Source organism: Mustela nigripes, chromosome 7 (assembly GCF_022355385.1).
Source record: "Mustela nigripes isolate SB6536 chromosome 7, MUSNIG.SB6536, whole genome shotgun sequence".
NCBI lineage: Eukaryota > Metazoa > Chordata > Mammalia > Carnivora > Mustelidae > Mustela > Mustela nigripes.
In genome coordinates this window covers 49,222,394-49,244,296 of record NC_081563.1, presented here as the reverse complement: position 1 = coordinate 49,244,296, position 21,903 = coordinate 49,222,394, and the positions used below count along the sequence as shown (strand labels likewise).

At 42.7% G+C, this 21,903-nt stretch overlaps 1 protein-coding gene across 1 annotated transcript in view; it reads right to left on the bottom strand.

Moving 5' to 3' along the window:
* The window catches only part of TACR1 (tachykinin receptor 1), a 144,426-nt gene that overhangs the window by 64,262 nt on the left and 58,261 nt on the right, over positions 1 to 21,903 (bottom strand). Inside the window, exon 2 of the mRNA XM_059405735.1 lies at positions 6,440 to 6,634. Coding sequence (XP_059261718.1) covers positions 6,440 to 6,634 — 195 coding nt within the window. The remainder of the gene's footprint in view (positions 1 to 6,439; positions 6,635 to 21,903) is intronic.

Below are 21,903 nucleotides of genomic sequence, written 5' to 3'. Positions count from 1 at the left end.
ATTCATCTTACTTGTCCTCGGGGGTATTGTTGTGGAACCTTCTGGGACCACTGCAACCTGACAGCTTGTACAGCATCCTTAAGAGTGGGCTTGGCTCTGATTAACTTTGAAAGCTACGGTGCATTCCTCCTCATTTTAGTAGAACAGGGAGGTCGATGTATTTCTTTTTTATACTTCATCCTTTCCCTTGCATTTTTCTGTGCCAGGAGGAGTCCCTTTTGGTCACCCATGAAACCAGTCCATCTATTCCCTCTTCATAGGACTTCCTGGGAAGTGTCACAGTTCACCAGAGCAGCCAAAGCCAAGCCAGCTTGCACATGGTGGCAGCATTCAATTACAGATGATGATATTATTACATTAATAATGAGCCTACGTCCTCATTTTCATGACTGTTACAACATTAGGATATTTTCTCTAACCGTGTGCTGTAAACATAAGAAGGGGATGGTAGAGGACACTGAAGTAGTCCCCGGAGGGATCTGGGAATAGAGCTAGAAGCAGCTTGTTTTAAAGCTTAGTCTCTTACCTTAAGTCAGCTGAAAGAGCTCAATTTTCAAAGAGTAGTCAGTTTTCAAAGAACAGATTCGTTAACAAAATTATCATTCATTTTTTTAAAGATTTTATTATCTGACAGATGGAGATCACAAGTAGGCAGAGAAGCAGGCAGAGAGAGAGGAGGAAGCAGGCTCCCCGCTGAGCAGAGAGCCTGATGCGGGGCTCGATCCCAGGATGCTGGGATCATGACCCGAGCCAAAGGCAGAGACTTTAACCCACTGAGCCACCCAGGCGCCCTATCATTCATTTTTGAAAGATCTACTTATTTATTTGAGAGAGAGAGTATAGGAGCAGAGGGAGAGGGAAAGAATCTCAAGCAGACACCCCACTGAGTGAGGAGCCTGACACAGAACTAGATCTCATGACCCCGAGACCATGACCCGAGCAGAAATCAAGAGCCGGACACTCAACTGTCTGAGTTACCCAAGTGCCCCCGAAATTATTATTTATGCACACATATAAACATATATGTATGTGTTTATGTATATACTCATAACAGGTTGTAGAAACATGTTTAATGACATAGGAAATCATTCATGATATGGTAAATGAAATTAACAGATAGTAAGATGTATATACAAATTACTCCTATTATGAAAAGATATTCAACCCTACTTGTAAAAAGAGAAAAGCAAATTTTAACTATAATGGGCAAAAATCTCAAAGCCTGACAATACACTACTCTGTTGGGAAGGCTGTAGAGGAACCAGGACTTCCATACACTGCTGGTTCAGAATGTAAATTAGCACCATTCGATATGGAGGGCAAATATCAAAATTAAAATGTTATATGTCTTTGACTCAGCAATTTCATTTTTGGAAATTTTTTGCTATAGATAGCCTTGCATGATAAATGTGCATGGCTGTGCTCCAGAATAGCAAAAGGCTGGAGATAATCCAAAGTCCACCCAAAGTGTGATTGGCTAAATAACATTGTACATTTGTAGCCTGGAGTACTGTGTGTAGCTGAGACAAAGAAGAGATGCTCTTCATGAACTGATATGGAAATATCTCTAAGACACATTAAGATACAGAGTGATGTGCATAAATATGAGCTACATTTTGTGTTACAGAGAGGGAAGCAATCTGTATTTGTGTTGACCTGTGTGCCTTCAAAACAAACTAAGAACAGTATCTCCCTAGAGAGGGAGTAAGAGACTGGAAGAATATTCATCAAAATGTTAGAGCCTTTCATGAAAGATGAGCATACAGATGATTAAAGAAATTATAGGAATTTTCAGTATACTTCAAAATTTGCTCATTTTTAAAAATGCAAAATAAAGTTTGAAATGATTTTCCAGGAAACTGACCAAGTCTGTCGGTTCCATTTTATTGCCCAGAGGTACATGCTTATGAATATAGCAGTAAGGGGTGGAGGTTGTGGAGACTGTCTGGGCCTTATGCTCTACTCAATGTTTGCCACTCCTTTCAGGGACAGCATTTGTCCCATATGCTCTTAGACCAGTTGGGAAAATTCCAGGTGGGCTGAAAGGTAGGAGTCAGCAAGGCAAAATGAACGAGGTTAAGTAAGCATGAGAATGCAGTGGGGTCCATCCATGCTTTGGCTTATTCAAAAGTAAAAACTTATGAATAATATCATTCTAGGCAAAGCTCTGTGCCTCAGAAGGTAATTCTTAAGGAACGAACTTCTGGGGTTATCCCAAGGAAAGCAGTTTCTTGAAAGCTTGTAAAAGCAAAATCCTTTGAATAGCATTTAATTTACAGTTAAAAAATATGAAGCATACTTTCCAGAAAAAATGGATGAGCAAAATCACCTGGTATTATGAATGGTTTTTAAGCAAGCACTCATGCTACTACCACAGAGCTCAAGAAATATAATTTTGTCAGCCCCTCAAAAGCATCTCTAAGTGTCTCTTCTTGGCCACACACCTTTCCTTCCCATGAGAGAGAATCATGTCTTCACTTTCATGGTGACTACTACTTTGTTTGCATTTATAGTTCAACCACGTACTGATGTGCTCTTAAAGATGTACTTCCATTTTCCTCATTTTGTTTTAAGACTTTGTAAGAACCAGCCATGTTGCATGGAGCTACATTCTGTTCGTTGTGTTAATTACATAGTATTCTGTTACATGCTTGTGCCACAGTTTTTTACCCATCCAACTGATGATGGACATCTGGAATACCTCCAGTTTGGGGCATTAAGAACAATGCTGATATGAACCATACTCTAGCTGTGTTTGGATGCACATGTGCATGCATTTTTCTAGGGAAGTTACCCCTGGGCAAAACTGTGGGGTGGTAGTGTGTGAATAGCTTCTGCTTTTCTGGATACTACAAAATGTTTTCCAATATGGTTTTATCGATGTATGCTTCTTCTAGCAGTCTACAAAGGTTCTCACTGTTTCTTAATTTCACCGAAAGTTCTAAATGCTTAGTTGAGTCAGGCTTCTTAACATTTGCCCGTCTAATGGGTAGGCAGAAAGATGTCATTATGGTTTTCATTTGTATTTCACTGGTGATGAATGAAGTTGTGTGCCTCCTCACATATTAACTGGTCATTTGGACATTTCCTTTTGCGAAGTGCATATGCAAAACTTTTGCCTGCTCTTTTATTGGATTGCCTTTCTTTAATAGTGCTTAATTTAATCCATGTATTAATAAAGAGCCTGAATGATGAATGATCAGGGCTGGAGGTTCAGCGTCTAGCCAGAAGGTGAATGCAGCAATCTAAGATTTTTACAAAACCTTTTTATATAATTAGCTGGCACAAATTATTCATCAGGAAAATTGGGCCTAAGCATTTGCCCACCACACTGTCTCCTGCCAGTCATCTACCCATGTACCTAGATCTACGAGTGATGCGCCAGACTCTTCCCATGTGCTTGTCACTGGGCTAAGCATGTGCCTTATTTACTTTTGTCGATACCTCTATGTGGAATGTTCCATTCAGCTTAGAGGCTTAAATAATTTGACCATGATGACTCAACTAGACAGTGATGTGGCTGGGAGTTGAGCCCTCATTTAACTCCAGACCCCATGTTCTTAACCTAATTATTATACTGCCTTAAAAAAAGTTTCCTTCTGGTTTCAAATTTGGGATTATTGTCTGCTGTGGAAATGGCAATCAGTCCCAGCAGAAGACAATGGCAATCAGTCCCAGCAGAAGCAGAAGTACTTAGGTTAGAGCTAGTAAAACTTAAATTCTCTAAAAGTATATCATAAGGCATTATGAAGGATATTGACAAAAAGGAAATAGGCTTACATAAAGCTTACTATGCACTCGACTTATGTTTGCTTCACAGACATCGTATGTGGATGACAAATACAGATTCTTTCAACTTACTACTGTATCCGTAAACATTTTACACATCTTGAGTAGATAAAATCAGATGCTGTTCTCCAGACTCATTTTTTAAGATTAAAATCATGAAATAAACATATGGTATTGCCTTTCTCTGATTGACTTATTTCGCTTAGCATTACACTTTTGACTCCAACCGTGCTGTTGCAACTGGCAAGATTTCCTTCTTTTTTATGGCCAAATAAAACTCCTCTGTGTGTGTGTGTGTGTGTGTGTGTGTGTGTGTTTGTGTGTGTGTATCTCATATCTTCTTTATCCATTCATCTTCACTCACGTGTGGAATTTAAGAAACAAAACAAATGAGCAAAGGGAAAAAGAGAGAGACAAACCCAGAAACAGACCCTTAACTATAGCAAACAAAATGATGGTTCCCAGAGTGGAGGAAGGTGCAGAGATGAGTGAAATAAGTGAGCCTTTAGCATGGTGAGCACTGAGCAGTGGATAGAACGGTGGAATCACTCTACTGTACACCTGAAATTAATTTAAGACGGTATGTTAACTATACCAGAATTAAAATTAAAAACGTAATAAAAATAATAAAATTTTAAAAATGAACAAATAAAAAGAAGGAAGAAGTTCAAAAAATCATGAAATAAACAATGATGGCAAACCTAAGCATGCTTCTAGTCCAGCTACCCTAAATTCTCATTGCAAGGAAAGAAGACAATCAGCATACTGTATCGAGTCTCAGAGGGCTTTCTTCATCATTAACAAGCCAAAGACAGCAAAATGTTTCAGAGTAAAACTTTAAAAACTACTATTTCTTGGGCAAGACTCCAGGGATCTGTGTAAATACCTTTGTTTCCATGTTAAACTTGGAATTTGTTGGAAGATAAATGGACTGTATTTTGAAACAAAACTGTAGGAAGGTGAGCAGACTTGGAAAAAAATCACGTGAACCAAGTCAAAGGCAGTTTCTAAGCAGCTTACAGAATGGGCTTTAATTCAGGGTCTTTCATTTTTCCCTTCTGAGGGAACCTTCTGGCTTGAACACGTTCACGGGCCCTGTACAGCTTGGAAAGCTCTGTTCTTTCCCCCGCAGAGACCCCACTCAGGCTTGTAGTTTCATTTGGAAGAATAATTTTCAATGTCTCCTTCTAGGCTGAGCATTAATCCCCCCACTGCTTGATCGATTAAATCCCACTGCCTGTGTCTGGGAGGCAAAGCCTGGGCTTTATGTATTGCTTTCTGGCAAGCCCCATTTCCATGCTCCGTGGAACTCTCTGCAGCAGGCTTTCAGACCCTCAGATCTTGGGGGCCAACAGGTAGTGTCTCATGTTACCGCCTAATGAGTTTAAAGGCCTGTAATGATTCTACCGCTATCTGATGAATTTGGTTCGATAACAGTATCTTACCTTTCGTATGGCATTTAATAGCTTACAAGGCGAGGATACATTATCTCGTTTGCACTTCACAGCAGTTGTTTATGGGAAGCAGTGCTTATCACTTTCAATTTAACAATGAGGGGGGTCTGTGATCCTTGCCCGGAGTCATAGAAGTAGTAATGGCAATCTTGTTATTAAAACATATATCATCTGATTATTAACGCCAGTGTTATCTTATGATTCACATAATAAACCCGAGATTGGAGAATTACAGAGAACTGTCAAAGGACCCACAGATCAATGTGCTCTGAGCCCAGGAAACTGACAGTGATAGAAATGTCACATTGCCACTCACCTGAGCGGAACAAAACAAAGAATAAGCCATTTCAGTGTAGCCTCTAGGAAAAGTCCTGGAGAAAACTGCCAGGATTTCTTTGAAATCCCTTTAATGCGATCAGTCAGGCCCCTGAAGATAAAAGCTGGCATGTCTTGTAGGGAAACCTGTAACTCTTAAGGTCTCATTGTACTGGCCTTGCCTTCCCATCCATTTTGAATGTGTATCTTATTTCTCCACCTAGAAAACTCTGGAAGATATGTGCTATGGCTTGGCTTCCCCCAGAGGCACACCCTGAGATCAAGATTCAAGCGCAAGTGAGTTCGTTAGAAGGAGAAAGAAATGCCAGTAGGGAGAAGAGCTGTGGCACAGAGAAGGGGGTGTCAGCGGGGGTGACTGGAGCTTCACCCTGAGACAAAACCTTGGCCGCAGTGTAAACACACACCTCAGAGACATCCCACCTGTGGGCTGAGGGCGCTGGTGTTCATACTCCAACTGCTATCTGCTGTTGAGAGCTGCTGGGAGCAAGGATAATTCCCCCACCTTCTGGCATGCTGAACAAGAGGGCAGAGCAGCGTTCTGGAGAGACAAACTCCCAGGCAAAGCAATGCAGACACTGGTGGGGCAGAGTCGCGAGAACCCGCAGGATACGGAAGAACGCTTGGATGGCAGGCTATAACAAGATCCAGGTCTTACGTATTTTTAAAATTTTCACTCAAAGTCCAGAGTAGTATTTGGGACACAAAGAGTTCCTTGATAATGATGGACACATCAGCCTAACATCCAACTGGTTATGAGAAATGCTTCTAGATAGACGCTAAATTGTAACCAACAAAAGAACATGGAAAGAAAGAAGAAGAAAAGACAAAGAAGGCGTCACCCGGGAATCATCCCTACTCACACTTTCTCGTAGATCTTGTCGGGATGTTCGGGCCATTCAATCATGCACACGACTCTGTTGGGCATGGTCTCTGTGGTTGAGTAGTAGCCCTGGGGGAAGGCCAGTAGAAGAGCCAGGACCCAGATGACACAGATGACCACCTTGGTGGCCGTGGCTGAGAGCCGGGGCTGGAGGGGATGGATGATGGCCATGTACCTGGAACAGAGAAGCAAGGACCAATTTCTGATTTGGTCACTAGAATTTGCATTGGGGATTAGCATTGTGCCTACCAAAGAAAAATTCCAGGGAAACATTTGACTTCTGATGACTTTTACGACTATTTTCTGATCACTTTTGCATATTCTATCCTTAAATGTTATGACTGTTAGGACATAAAACCCTAAAATACGTAAGAAAAGACAACCAGGTTTTCAAATATCTAGAACCCATCAAGCAATATTCTAAGAGAGACATTTTCGTTAATAGGATGCTCATGCTGGGGACATGATAGCCAAATGTAGATCAGAGGCATACGGTAGAATTAGAAGGACAAGAACCATGTTGTCAATTTATTCAATATAAAGACCATCTTTATCCTTCTTGAATTAAGGAATACCGTTGATAAAAATATTGGCTTTTTAAAGTTTTTATGTGGCCATTTAAAAGGCTAGCAATCTTATGTCAGCCTCTACCATTTGAGGGGTAATGAACTATGAGAAAGTAGTAGCCTAACAGAAAACCAGCTCCTGGTGAAATCTTCATCTGTTCTTTGAACATCTAGAAGTCAGTGTGTGGCTAACAATGCATGCCTCATGGGGAGAAAGACAGTCTCTTCCTGCTGAAATAGACACACTTGGGTATATTAAAGTCTGGGGTGGGGGGTGAAACCTCATTCATAGGAAGAGGGAAGCACCGTGAGTGATGGCTCAGGACGTGGAGCCACTCCCCCATGTCCTCTCATCTGGGATGGAGCCCCGAATGAATGTGTCCACACGTTTGAATTTGTGCCGCCTCTGAAATGTAGCAGGGATCTTAGGAATAATAAATATTCCAATCAGCATTTGCTATCAATTATAATCACATCAATTTTGCATCCTCCATTTTAAAAGGCATCTTGCTCTGTTTATTTTTTCTTGTAAAGTTTATGGATCCATCCCTTAAAATACGCATTCTTTATCAAAGCAGAAATTATGTCTCACACTGCCTTTGGGGTTTAAATATTATTGGACAAAACCTTACATTGGTTCTCTGATATGCAGGTATTTCTGGCTTCTATGGGACAGAATGGCCAATGGAATCTTGGGAAAAGAGCAGACAAATAGCAGCCCAGCTGTCAGCTGGCTGCACATAATTCCGCATAATTCTTTTTCTACACCCTTTGGACTTCCAGGATCTGTAGGCCAGAACTGGGACCACAGTTACAATTTACTTGTAAATTGCTTTACAAGTAAAGCAATTTCATTCAGCATGTGCACTACAAATTCGCACCGGGCACCTGCCGCACACTGAACACAGCTTTTCCTTCTCGGCTCCAAGCTCCTCATTTCTCTGGGGAGAGCAGGCGCATAAATAAGCAACCACAAAACACGACAGTAGGATATGTGACCTCAAGTGGTAATCTGATAAACGCCTTAGAGCCCTAAGGAGGCAGCAGCGGAAATCAAGTCTTGGAATGGCAGGGGGCCTGTTGGAGGTGCTTGAAGAGGTGAGCTTAGCTGGTTTTGGGACAAGTCTGCTGGGCATCCTACTTAAAGGGCAGGAAGCATTCAAAGCCTTCCTCTCTTCCCTGTGCTGTGATTAGATCTGACTCCCTGCCCAGGAGCTTTTTGGCTCAGTTTTCGTAAAGCCTTCTTTAAGTGATGTTTTATAATTCTAAACTTTAAAACACTTTTCTCCACATTTTCTTCCTAGCCATCTAGGCTTTCTTCTCAAGGTAAGCCTATGTATGTCAGGTCAGTCTTCAGATACATGATCAGAAGTGATAACCTTCAGGAAGAAACCCCACAGAATCTTTTCCTTCTCTCTCTTTTGGAAAAATGGACAGGTGGTCTAGAATTCAGGAGAGAGTAGAATTCAGAAGAGACTTGGAACAGATATTTTGGTGAGGGTGAGCGGTAAGCCATAAATCTTCTGGCAAGTTTCCTCAGTTGAGTTGGTGGCCATAAAACCTATCATTCAGTTGTTGTCTAGAGCACCAGACAGGGCAAAACCAGCACCAGAGGGGCAAAGACAACTCTCAAAATGCCCTGAATCAAGCCTGTGTGTCTTCTTTAGATTACCCCAAGGGGCCACAGCTGCTTCCAAGGAAGGTCTGCTACGCCGTAGACCTGACGACCTTCTACCCTTGCGGGGGTCTCCTGAAAAGAACCCTGAGATGTCTTGATTTCCTTCTTGATTCTGCCTCTTTCTTGCTGCCTAAAGCCAATGAAGACTGGTTCCCTCTTCCGTCGTGGAGTGGCTGTGGACAGGGAACCCAGAAGCAGAGCCAATGGAGGTGAACTGTGCAGTCACTAGAGTCCTTTCCAATCTGGTGAAGGGCTGGACCTAGATGGTCATTAATGATGTTTGCATTAATTGTAGGCTGGCTTACTGGATCACTTCCCAGAGGCAAGCTCTTTCCCCTACAAAGCTAGACACCTAGCTATGCAGGTGCCTTTCCTTTCCAGCACCATCCAGGCTTCTGCTTTCACTGTAGTTGTGCATTCTCAGGCTCTACAGGAGCATGACGAGACTGCACAGAGGAGAATGGGCTAATTACATTGTCCCCTTTTAACATTATCTCAAATGCAAGATTTTAATTTGCTTTTAACTCAGGATAAGCATTCAGTCTTAAATAAACGTACCTTAACTCCCATGCCTGTGCCCCAATTGGTGATACGCCATTCAGAATCTAATGTGACTGGAGCTTAAGGGGGAACTGCATCGGCATATTGGTACTATAGCTTCAAATGGGCTGCAGATAGCCATATTTTACCTTTATTGCAAAAATTACAATTTGGGAGCTCATTTCAGTTAACTCTGCCATTTCTTGAGCAGAGGAGCCATTTCAGCGACAGATGAAAATGTTACCCACATAAAGCTAGAGAGAATACAAAAGCTTGGCCCTAAAGAAAAGTATGTATTTTCATTTGTTCAAAATAGAGCCATTTATAAATCTCTCGCTATCCCTTTCTTCTTCTTCTTCTTCTATTTTTTTTTTTTTTTACCTTTCTCCCTTCTTTCTTTGGCAATCCTCACTTCTGGAGCTTACATGACATGCTTCTTTCTTATTCACCCCAAGAAGCATGTCCTGTCCGTAGACGGATGCATATTTTCTTTCCTGCTGACCATTCCTAGCTTGGATTCCATTAACATACATTTTTATATTTATTTGTAACAGCCCTGAACGATTCTTGCTTATTCAGTTATGACTTATCATGGAGCAAGTGCTGCAAGCCTTAGGAAAATGCATTCAATAAATATTTATTGACTGCATTGTGCTTAAGAGACCAGAAGGCAGTCAATGAAATGTCTTCCTGGTTTACGCATTAATCATCAGGCTGCCAGAGACAGGGGTCCGGGGGGGCTGTGTGGGATGTGGATTACGTTCTCCTCCTCAGGTTGCTGCAGTCCCACGGAGGGTCCTCTGCTTTGATTTGAATTGTATGTGGCCTCCCAGCTCAAACACCTGAGGCGCTATCTTCCTCTTGCACGATCGTGCTTTATAAAAAGAACTCTCCACAGAGTCTCTGAAATCTGGCAAAGTATAAGGCTACACATTTTTTTTTTTTTAAAGGCACAGTGAAACAATCTTATTGTGAAAAAGAACTCCAATCTTCTGATCGGCCCCAGTATCCTCATAATGTCCTCTTATACCAGCCCTACGTCGCTGGGCAGAGAGGATGTCTTTCCTCTGCTGAGAGATCTCACCTCCCAGGCTCTGCCTCCAGTTCCTGTCCTTGCCCTTCCTCATCTCCACTCACTTCCTCCCAGGGTGCTTTCCCTCAACGGGCTGCATCCAGGTTCAAATGATGAGGAATAGTGACAGCTGAGAGCATAGATGCTATAGTCTTGCTCAAAGGTCAGAGAGCTTTTTCTGTAAAGGGCCAGATGGGAAATATTCTAAGTTTTGTGGCCCACAGAATTTCTGTCATAACTACTCAACTTTGTCTTTATAGTGGGAAAGCGGACAAGGCAACTGTTGAGTGTGATTGTGTGCCGATAAGGCAATTTACAAAACTGGTGGGGACTGGGCTTGGCTGGGGCCCACGGTTTCTTGATCTCTGGTCTAATTGATAAGAAGGGAAGAGCAGGAGGAATTAGAACCATAGGAAGACATGGTGTTCTCTTCAGAAACACTTTTCTTCGGCTTGGCAGACGGAGGACTCTGACTGAAACTCATTGGGTGGATAAAGCTTACAGCCCACAAGGAGTTAGTGAAGCGATCAGCAGCCATCCATGACCCCAGAATCTAGCCCCAGTCTGAGTACAGTGGTCATTAAGCCATGATGTTTTTACTCCTTAATCTCCTTCTGGTGGACTCCTACTTATTTTCATGTTTTGGCCCATTTATCATGTCCTGTGACTGGGTTTCGGTGCCTTGCCTTTCCTGCTGAGGATCTCTAACCTTGTGTGGATCCCATTTTGGTTTATTTGCTTGTCTACATTGTCTTAATTCAACCTGGACAGATTCTTTGCAGGTGGCAGTTGCTGTGACTTACTCAAGCTTGGCTTCCCTCAGTGCCGAGGACAGAGTAAAAACTCAGCGAAAGCTTAATTGAATAAATGAATATGAACTCTGTCAGCACATAGCAGGGGCTCCATAAATGGTTGTTGAATAAAAATACATGCAGTAGGAGACCTACATACTTAACTACACCTTCATTCTTCCCAATCTGAACATATGTGAGACTAGGATGTAGGAATAATTATTGCTCAGTGTTTTCTGTCATACAGACATCCGGGTCCCAGAGGAAGGACTTCACTGGACCTGGGTCTTCAGAATTTTCCATCTCTTTACATTAAACCCTTACATAAATTCTCAATCAGTGTTTGTTGACTGACTTCAACACTGACCACCATGTAGAGAATTCAGTCTTGCTTCATGATATCACCCCTCCAGCTCTTCCTCTGAACAAGAGGTTGCACCATCCTTTCCCCTCCTCCTCCCCGCCCCATTCCAGCTCAAAGAACACCTGTTGGGGCATCAGTTGGGGTTCTCTTCTAAGACATTTCTTTAATCATCAAAATCCTTGCTTAGCATATCACTTGACCAATAACTTTGTCCACTCAACTAAGCTCAAGCATCACATAACTATAACCAAAGAGGCCTTTGAGCAGCCAACAGAGGTGACCTGAAGCTCACATATTACCAAAGCATTTTTCTTAACGGCAAAGCCCCTTGAGTCCTCACTGCTATGCTACACACAATTCTAAGAATGGCCTTTAAGCCCACCATAAATTCACAGCACTGTCGGATTCAATTTAAAAAGAACCAGCTGACAACAATGGCATAGGCAATAAAATCGTTAAGAAATAGATGCAAAGACAGATGGAACTGAGAGCCTGGGACAATTTAGAGTTAATAGAAGGAGAGATGTAGCTAACTGATGTCTGAGCTGTCCTGCCCCATGTGTGATCAAAGGATCCATGTGGTTCAAAGGTGATTTCAGATTATAGAGTCTACAGGCAGGGTGCCATCAAAATACACATGACTAAGGCCTGAAATGAACTATGGGGGAAAAATAGTAAAGATCCAAACCAAGTGCAATATTCTGAAGGCTTTTGCCTGCAAAGGTGGGGTCGGATTTGAAAACTTAAAGCAGGGGCAACAGGGACAGAAGAATTGGGTTAGAGGGAGTTCAGAGAATGGCACATTCCCACCTTCTTCTTCTTGTCCTCCAGGGCAGCCTCTCTTCTCCTACAGACCTCCTTTATTCACCAGATAAGGGTGGGATCTCGTGAGCGAGGCACTCACAGGGTTGTACAAATGCAAAGTTGGACCCTGTCTTTATTGAAAATTTTGATATTCTGCTTAGCGTAGATTTTTTGCATTAGTTTTTTTCTATTTTAAAATATTGCATTAGCATACTTTTAGAATTTTAATTGCTGAATTATTTGTGCCACCTTACATTTTGCACCCAAGGTGAATGTCTCACTTGCCCCACCCTAGTCCCAGCCCTGATTATATTTCCACTCAAGTGCATCAGGCAGGACAATCACTGATGAAATGAAGTGTGCTTGGACTTAGAGAGTGGTGGGACTATGGTTCAGTGCTGCTGGTTCTGGCAACCACTTGATAAACAGTCAGTTATGCTGTGTCCTCTGCCTGCAGCCTTGTAATGCCCAGGTCACCAGAGCATGGGTGGCAGGGTTGATGGGAAGCCTGGAAAACTATCAAATAACATGAGCAGAATGGAGGCTGAGCAATTCTACTGTCTAGAGTAATTTGGACACCCTTGCTACTGTGATTTTGCCTTTTATTGTACATGCGAATCCACAACTATTTATTGTATTGACTGATTGGCTGGTGATAGTGCTTTCTTAGTTAAAAATCTTCTTTGACAGCAATGAGTTATAAGCAAACAGAAGTATATGTTTAATGAAAAATTGCAGGTCTGATTTCTGTTTTTCATTAAAATCAATGATGAATGTGTGACCTACACAAAGGGTTTGCAGACATTTACCTTCTACGGAGCTTCAGTGTTACCACTGAACATGTGAAAACCAGAAGATACCAATCGGATGATAGAGGGAGCAGCATCCACACCAAAAAAATTAGTAGTTAGTTTAAGCCAAATGTGTTCAAAGCTGTGGACATATATAGTGAAAATAGTGTGTTTGCCCATTGGGAAGCACGACTTTTCATTTAGATTAAATGACCATTCTAAATTAATTTCACTAATTTTCAGTTCTAATTTTTCTCGTGCATTTGCAAAAGTTCAAGGGATACTATGAGAATCTTGTCTTGGTTAGCAGAGGAACTTGGCAAGCAGCTAAGTGATTCTATTTTTATATCACTGTCATCAGATTTTTCAAATAGGAAATCAGGTAGTTTCAATAATGGTTCAATTCTTTTGTAACCTAATTCATGAAATCAAAGTTTGGGGGAGTAGAAAAAAATTGGCATTGTGAATATTACTATGAATTCATTTCAAACTTCAACAGTGAAGATAAATTGTTTTGTTTTGATATTAATGTGAATACAATGTGATAAAAATAATGTCCTTACTAAATTAAGAAACCTATGGAACAGAGATATATTTGGAATAGGTTAAGAGACATATAACTTGCCAAACAAGCTCTGGTATTTTACCAATTATAAAATAGAAGCTGAAGTCATTGAAATTTACAAAAATTTTTGTAGGTGCAGAGTAACTAAACTAGTTTTCTTCTACTTTGGTAGTAAAGTTGATGTTGAATACGAAAGTATATTGTAATAGGATTTTGGAAGTGTTTTTATGGGACAGCCCTAAATTTTTTGTACCTGAGTCTTCTAAGTCTTGGTTGCATTTTGTTTAGTTGAATATCTTTAATGCAAATATCTTTTTAAAAGATTTTATTTATTTATTTGAGAGAGAGGAAGCATGAGCAAGGGGAGGGGCAGAGAGACAAGCAGACTCCCTACTGAGTGTGGAGCCTGATGTGGGGTTTGATCCCAAGACCCTGACATCATGACCTGAGCCAAAGTCAGAAGCTTAACCACCTGAGCCACCCAGGTGCCCCTTTAATGCAAATCTTTTTAATGGACAATCCCAAAATATGATCTTCTGAAGCTTTTAGAAAATTAAAGTTTTTGAGTACAAATCTGGTAAACAAAAAATGATAGAAATTTATCCCTATAAAGAGGTACTGCACAAAGCTTTAAGGTACTGATGAAAGCTTTAAGGTGTGCACAATTTAATTTTGGAATTCTTGAATTGCTCTTAAGAATATTTTCACTTGTGGGAAAAATCTTTTGATGGATCTGTATTTTTTAGTAAATAATTTGTACTCTCTCTGAGAATGGACTGGTGTGAAACTGGGGTGGACTATAATCTCACTGTATCTATTTTTAGTATATGTGCTGCCGAAGCGAGCACAATCTCACTGTATCTAAATTGGGTAAAACATTAAAAAGAAACAGAGACTACTTATTGACTAACTTAGACAACTTAGCTTTTTCTCTTAAATCTATCTTTTTGTGTCTTTGTGCTACATTCTGGATACTGAGTTTGGATCAGTCTTCCAGTTCATGGACTTTCTCCAGCAAATCTAATCTACCGTTAGACCTGCCTCTTACATTTCAACTCTTACTATTTTTCATTTTTATAATTTTGATTTACTTATTTTTCAACATGCTTGGTCATTCTTTATATGTTTCACTTGGTCCTCATATTTTCAAGCTTCTTATTTATAGCTTTTTAAATTCTGTATACATAACACAACACACATAGTTTATATTCAGTCTCTAATAACTCCAATAGCTGAAGTCTCCCTGGGTCTGCTTCAGCAGGTTCTCACTCACATTGATCTGTTTCATTATCTGTTTCATTTTGACTTCATCCTGCTGATTTACTTTGGAACTTTATCTGTGAGAATTCACTGATGTCTGGGTGGAAGTTAGGTTCCTTCTGAGATTTGCAGTAGTTTCTGCCAAGAACCTGGGAACACTTCCAGGCTGGGACCACTGTGAGCTAGATTTCTGTGAGAGTATTTTTTTTTTTTTAGATGATTCAACTGATATGAATTTGGCCTGCACACCCATGTGTGTGCTCCTTTTCTGCTGCAAACTTTCAGAATATATATATTTTTTCTGTTTACTCTGTACTAAGGTTAGAGATGAGCAATTTTCCTTATGGCCCCTGGAAGGGTAGGCATTTATTTACAGGTCTGTTTTTATACTGAGTGAGTAGCTCTTGGCTTCTCAACTTTAAGAAAACTTACTCTGTTGGACAACACATGACAGGAAGGTCTTAGGCTTTGAATCTTGTTCCCATACCTTACCTTGTGAGTCAAAGTCGAGATCAAATACCCTCCAGACAAAACCTCCAGTTCAATAATTAGAATTTCTGCCCTCATTTAAATTTTGACATTAGTATTCCTGACTTTCTTGCAAGAAAATGAATGCATTTACAAAGTTTGCATGCGTGTGTAGTATCGTATCCAGAATTTGTTAATTAACTTCAAGATTGTCAATCAGGATATCTAGTCTGCCATATGACTGAAAGCAGAAGTTCTGAACTTACTTTTTGTTTGTTTGTTAGTTTTATTGTTGAATTATTTGGTGTAAGCATTCAAAGAATACAGAGGGGATAAAGGGAACGGCTCTCTCCTACTTCTGTTCCCTTAGAAAAACACCTAGCTAATGTACTGAGTATTTGAGAAGTGCCAGGTTCCATTCTATGTGCTTTCTGTATATGAACTCATTTTACCTTTAACCAACTCTTTGAGGAAGGTTGCTGTCATGACCCCCAATTTCCAAATGAGGAAACAGACTCACAGAGGTCAAGTAACTCATCCACCAAGTGGTGGGGCTGGGTTTGAACTTGGCAGTCTGGCTACAGAGTCTCTGCACTGCTTCCCCCGGCCACCCATCTCCCCTACCTTTTGCTTTGCTTTTCTATCATGGCACTCTCCAGGACTCAGACCTACTGCCAGCAATGGGTGTGGTTCTACACGTATAAACCTGTATATTCATGCCTTTTTTTAAATTGATTTTTTAATTAATTCATTCAATAAACATGTGATCTCCTCTGATGTATCAGGGAAGGGCTCTATCTCCCTACTGTGAAGGAGTCTGTCTAGAGGGAGAGGCTCATACCTGTCTTGTAGTGAGATGAAATGTGCTGTGTGCTGCAGAAAATTCACAACGTGCAGGGGGTAGGGAGTGGTCAGGAGGCCATTCTGGCCTGGGCACGGAGGCCAGGGAAGTTTCCCATTGGAGGTGGTATTTAAATGTGACCCTGAAGGATAAGTTGGTGTGCACATCTATACACAGCAGTATGCCACATACTTTCTCAAAGGAGGCAACAGCAGATACAAAGGTCTGGTGACCTAAAAAGAAATGGCTTGTTTATAATCACTTCTAACATTTTATAAGATGCTTCTCAGGAAGAAGCAAGTAATGCATCTTCTATTCTTTGGAATCCCTGACTGGCCTGGCCCAACATAGCACTGTGGGGACCACCCACTCACTGACTTAATGTCCCCCTCTAGTAAGCAAGAAGATGTTGGCCTCTGAGTTTGCTCCTTGCAGATGTTGACGGGAAAACAAGGATAGAGGATTGAGTGAGGAACGACAGGGTCCCGTGGTCTCTGTTGATGACAGTGACCAGAGGGAATGCTAGCCTCCAAGGGAACATATGGAAGATGCTGGGACCAGATCTCCCCAACAGAGCCAGAGCCCAGGAGAGACAAACATGCTTTCCAGAAAGTAAACATTCCTTGGGCCTGTGTTTACAGACCACCCGGTGGCCTGTCCTGCTGGTGATGTTGGGCTTCCCCAGTTCACACTGTCAGAGCTGGAGACTTTGCTGCCTGAATTAGGACTTGCCTCTTCCCAGGGAGTTCTCTACACAGAACATACCTCTTCTCCTCTCTCTCACTTGCTCTTCCTGCTTTTTCAGCTCCTTAATCTCTCTCAGAGTGATTTCTCAGAGTGTCCGTTTTCTCCTAGTGAAGGAAGGACATCTTTGTAATTCACATGACCATAGGCCACGCGGTGTCTTCTTGGAGGCCCAGCGCCTAGCTTACGCTCTGGGACCCGGAGCAACACACCCTTCAGTGGCCTAAGCCATGGGTGCGACTGCCTGGATCCGTGGTCAGGTGCTCAGAGGGACTGACATGGCAAAAGGCCAATGAGGCCGAGGCGTCAGCTTAGCAGCTGTCATCTAAAATGGAAGAGCTCAGTTTACAACTTAAATAGTATTTCCCGGGAAAAACACAAACAGGAGCAGTAGCGTTCATTCCCCACAGCTCCCATGCGTGAATTCCACTGAGACATTTAAGCGTGGCTGTTGCTGAAACGTGATGTCACAGACCGGTGAAGGGGCCCTGATCTTTGGCCAACTACACAGCAGACACTCTTAGGGTTTGCTGGAATGAATGGTCTCCCTGCACCGGACCCCAAGACCCTACTTTCCTGGGAAGAGGAGCCCGATTCAACCTCTCCCTGTCCCATGCTCCCCCCAGGCCTCCCCCTGCACTCAGCATCCCGTTTCACTGCTGTTTTTGCAAATCTCATTTCTGACAATCATTAGAGGCCCACTACAGAGCTACTGTGATGCCAGGATCTAGCCGGGTGTTGTCAGAGGACAGGGCACACGAACTGTGAACGTGGGGGCTGCAGGGGATAAAGCACCTTCGCAAGGGAGAAGGAGGCATGTGGAGATGGCAGGGGTTGGCAGGACAGGGGTTTGCGGAGAGGGGCCAAGGCACATCATCCGACTGGCCACAGCCCACCACCTCTCATTTCCCAGTTCTCTGTCCAGCCTTCCTCTCTGGCCTTCTGAGGGGGTGGTTGTTCCCTTGGGACATGTGGGTCTGAGCTCCATGGGTTTGGTTCTCACTTCCTTCCCATAGAGCCCAGAGGCCTTGGCATTGACCCTTACTGGTGGTGCACACTAACAAAACCCAAATTCCCTTGGACTAGAAGTGAGAGAGAACGGAGTTCCAGTTTTTTAAAAATTTTTCGGCACTGACAGGTGTGAGCTTCTGGGAAACCTTTCTCCTCTCCGACACTTAGTGTCCTTATTGGCAAGCAGTTTCTACAGATGTTCCCTGAGGTCTGAGTGCAGGTTTGGTTGTGAGTCTTAGCCCAACGCTGCCGTGGCTCCCAGCTCCCAAAGGCTGACCCTCTTTCACCCCTGTCCTGCCTCATAAGACTGTTAGCCAGTGGCTCTTCAAGTCCCCTCACTCCCATCAGAAAGGGTCACAGTCATAATAGGGCTTTTGTTTTTCCATCTTGTGTGCTCATTGTGAGGATCAAATAAGAAAGTATAAATTAAAGGGCTAATAATTACTAGAGAAGCATTGTTAGGAGACCTCCCCAGACGGGCCCTGGAAAGACAGGCAAAAAGGTAATTCATTCCTGTGTGTTCTGCCACCTCTGGAGCTTTTGAAAGATCGTGGACAATGGGGGGTTGGGTGGGGTGGGGTGAATGACAGCATAGCAGAATGCCTGTCTAACTCTCTAGAGAACCTGTGGTGCCCACATTAGCTTAGGCAGGGACCTCAGCAGATAAGGATGTTCTAACTGCCAGTTTATATAGTCCCTCAGGGGAAATTGATAGGTCAACCATAACTCACGACTAGAAGCCACCTGGACCATGGATCAGGTAAGTCTGTCCATGATGCTTGCACACTAATAGCACACGGGACCTCAGTGACCATGTAGGCTGTTAGGGTGGGGAGGGGGATTAGAGGTTGTTTAGTCCAGTCCCTTCACTACACACCGGAGGACACCAGGCATGAAAAATCAAGGTCAAGCCTAAGGCCAAGTTGTGGTTAAAACCAGTGATGGCTCTGGAATTTTTATATTGGATGGGCTGGGGGAAGAAATTGGGTTGAGGGAAGGCAGGGGGATTTTAGATAAAATTGAAAAAGTGTCACCTGTTAGATCAGCAAATAGGAGAGAAGAGTTTGTGTAGCTGGGAGAGAACTAAAGCCACTCTTGGGTGCCCACACGACTTCTTGCCCAAGAACTCCGTTCTCCACTAAATGTGGCTACCTGAAAATTTTTAGGTGTTGCAGGAAGAAGACAGGTCCTTCTGTGTCCACAGCAAAGAGCCCACCCTCTGGACTAGGCAGGCCCATCCCTGCCCCTTCTGGGGTCACAGGGAAGCACTTGCGAGGAGCAGGATGGAGTCCAGCCTTGGCAATGGACGCTCACTGTAGAAAGACACCTGCTCTTCAATCTCGTGCCCAGATTTAGAAGATCAGGAGAGTGATTTCTAGCAACAAACTCATTAGTACCAACCTCTATTACCAAAACAAACAAACAAACAAACAAACAAAAAACAATTGGGAATGCTGATGAAATTCATTAAAATGGAATTTTCCTGATAATGGTAACTGTAAACAGAAAAGACAATGATTTATGCCCAGCTTTGCAATGCCCCGGGAGAGGGTCTGTGTGAAAGGATTCTCTCACTCTCCCACTGAGACTTGAAGGGCTCTGACCTTCTGGGACCTGCTCTGCGCCTAGGCGACAGGTGTCACAAACAGATTAAAGATATTTGTTTGAACAGCTTCAATGGCTGTTTGTTTCATGACTACCCAGCCAGCTCTGAGGTCTCTCTTCTCAACGTTTGCTTGCTTGCCTTCTTCTTTTCTTTTTCTTTCTTTCTTTCTTTTTTTTTTTTTTCTATTTACTCTGAGTTGTTGCAGTTCCCTGGGTGATTGGCTGACTGACCAAGATGGCCATGGGTCACTTCAGGAGCTAATGTCTTAAAAGGAGCTGGATGGTTTATATTCTAAGTGGCTCCTGGAATCTCCCTGCAGCCCTGTTACCAAGGCTGGCTCCCCACCTGAAATAAAACAGGACACTTTGCTTCAACAGATTTGATTTTTTTTTTCTTTTTCTTTTTTAACATGGTGGGGCCAAAATGCAGAAAGGTTGTTCTGATATCAAGCAGCATACAGAAAATTACTTCTCCATCCCCAAACCTTCTCCCCTCACTCAACTCTTGCATATCTCTCTCTGGCTTCATCTTTAAGGGGGGGTTAGTGATGATGTGAGGATGACAGATGGGGTAAGTTCCAGGAAGGGGATGGTGGAACCCATTAAAACACCTGGGATAATAATGGTTTGATTTCTACTCATGCCAACATGTCTTTGCTGTCAAGTCCCATCCATTTACAACTGTTCACTTCCAGTGGGTCAGACAACACCCATTCCTCCTCTGGGAAAGCAGTGCCCCCTTCAGAGTCTCTCAGCACAGTATCTTTTATATCAGATATGCAGTGCATCATCCACTGGAATACGACACCTAATCACTGTCTAGAGCAGAGCCAGCTGGTGGACCCACCCAAACTTTGGTTCTCTCCCTCTTCAGTAACAAAACCTTAATCTGAGTCATGCAAGTTCTGGCCAAACAGATATAAGTGGAAGGTTGTGTAAGAGTTCTAGAAGAGAGTACTTTTCTCCCTTCTCTCAAGCCCTTTTTGCTGCTTAAGACATGGGTGCAACGATTGGAATTTCAGTGGTCACTTTGGACCGTGAGGTAATATGAGAATGGAAGCCATGCATGGGAGAGCAAAAGGAGGAGGAGTCCGGGTGTCTGATGGTTTCACAGAGCGGTCATACCTGTTCTTCTCTGGCTGCTGCCTTTCAGGTAAGTCTGGCATTTGTAGGCCTCTGGCATCCTTACAATGTCAACCTGCCTCTCTCTGGGAGCATTTTATGTAATAGAATCAACCTTTGTGTGTTTAAAAATAGTAACCAGGCCTCAGTTACTCTTAGCTGATGTGAATTCCAGCTGACACCAGAATTTAGCATTTGTAAATAACAGAAACTAGAATAGGCCAAGCACTATGGCAGGGGCTGGGGATGCAGAGGCTGGGGTCATAAATACCACCCCTGACCTTAGGAAGCTTTAGTCTTATGAGGGTGAAAGATGGTAATCGACTAAACCTACAAATAAATGTCCAGTTATAGCTGTAGTAAGAAAGGCCATAACATTATGTAAAAAGGGGTATCTGGATAGCCTTGAGGGTCAGGAAAAATTTCTGAGGAAGTGACATCTGGGCTGAGACCTACAAGGTGAGTTGGAGCGGGTGGGTGAAGACTGACATGGGATGGAGTCATTTCAGAGAAAGGATAGGGAATAGCATGTGCATAGGTCCTGGGGTGGGAGAGAGACTGGTATGTTCCAGGTATGGGAGCACAGGGAGTGAGAGGAAAAATGGTGTGAAATATGATAATAGTTAGTACCACTGGGTGCTTACTCTGTACCAGGTGCTATTATTAAGGGCTTTACATATATGAACTCTTCAACCTTCATAACAACCTAAAGAAGAATGTATTATGACCTACATTTCACATATGAAGAAACTGAGTCACAGAGAGATTAAGTAATGCACCCAGGGTCATATCGCTCCTAAGCAGTGTGAATATCTGGGTAGCCTAGTTCCAGAGCAGTGGCAGGGTGGGGAGGTATCTCTACCCAGATGGGAACCAGAAGCCATTGTATGTTCTTAAGGTGAGAAGTAGGGCAGTCAGCTTTGTACCTTGAAGAGACCACTCATGGTGCATGACAGTTTTGGGGTCATCTTGGACCTGCCTCCCATCTTCACAACCTCCCAGGACATGGACTCAATAGTAACAGGCAGAAGAATGATGCTCTGTGATAATGCCACAGTCCCCTACATCCTATGTCCTCAGGGTTCTGTCATTAAGGCCTCAAGAAAACTGCAGAAAGGACAGACCGCCAGGAGTCTGAATGAAGTGTCTGCAGGCATTAAGTTCATCTGCTGTGCCTCCTTGCTCCGATGGGAGGAATGAGCAGAAGGTAGTCTGTCCCTTC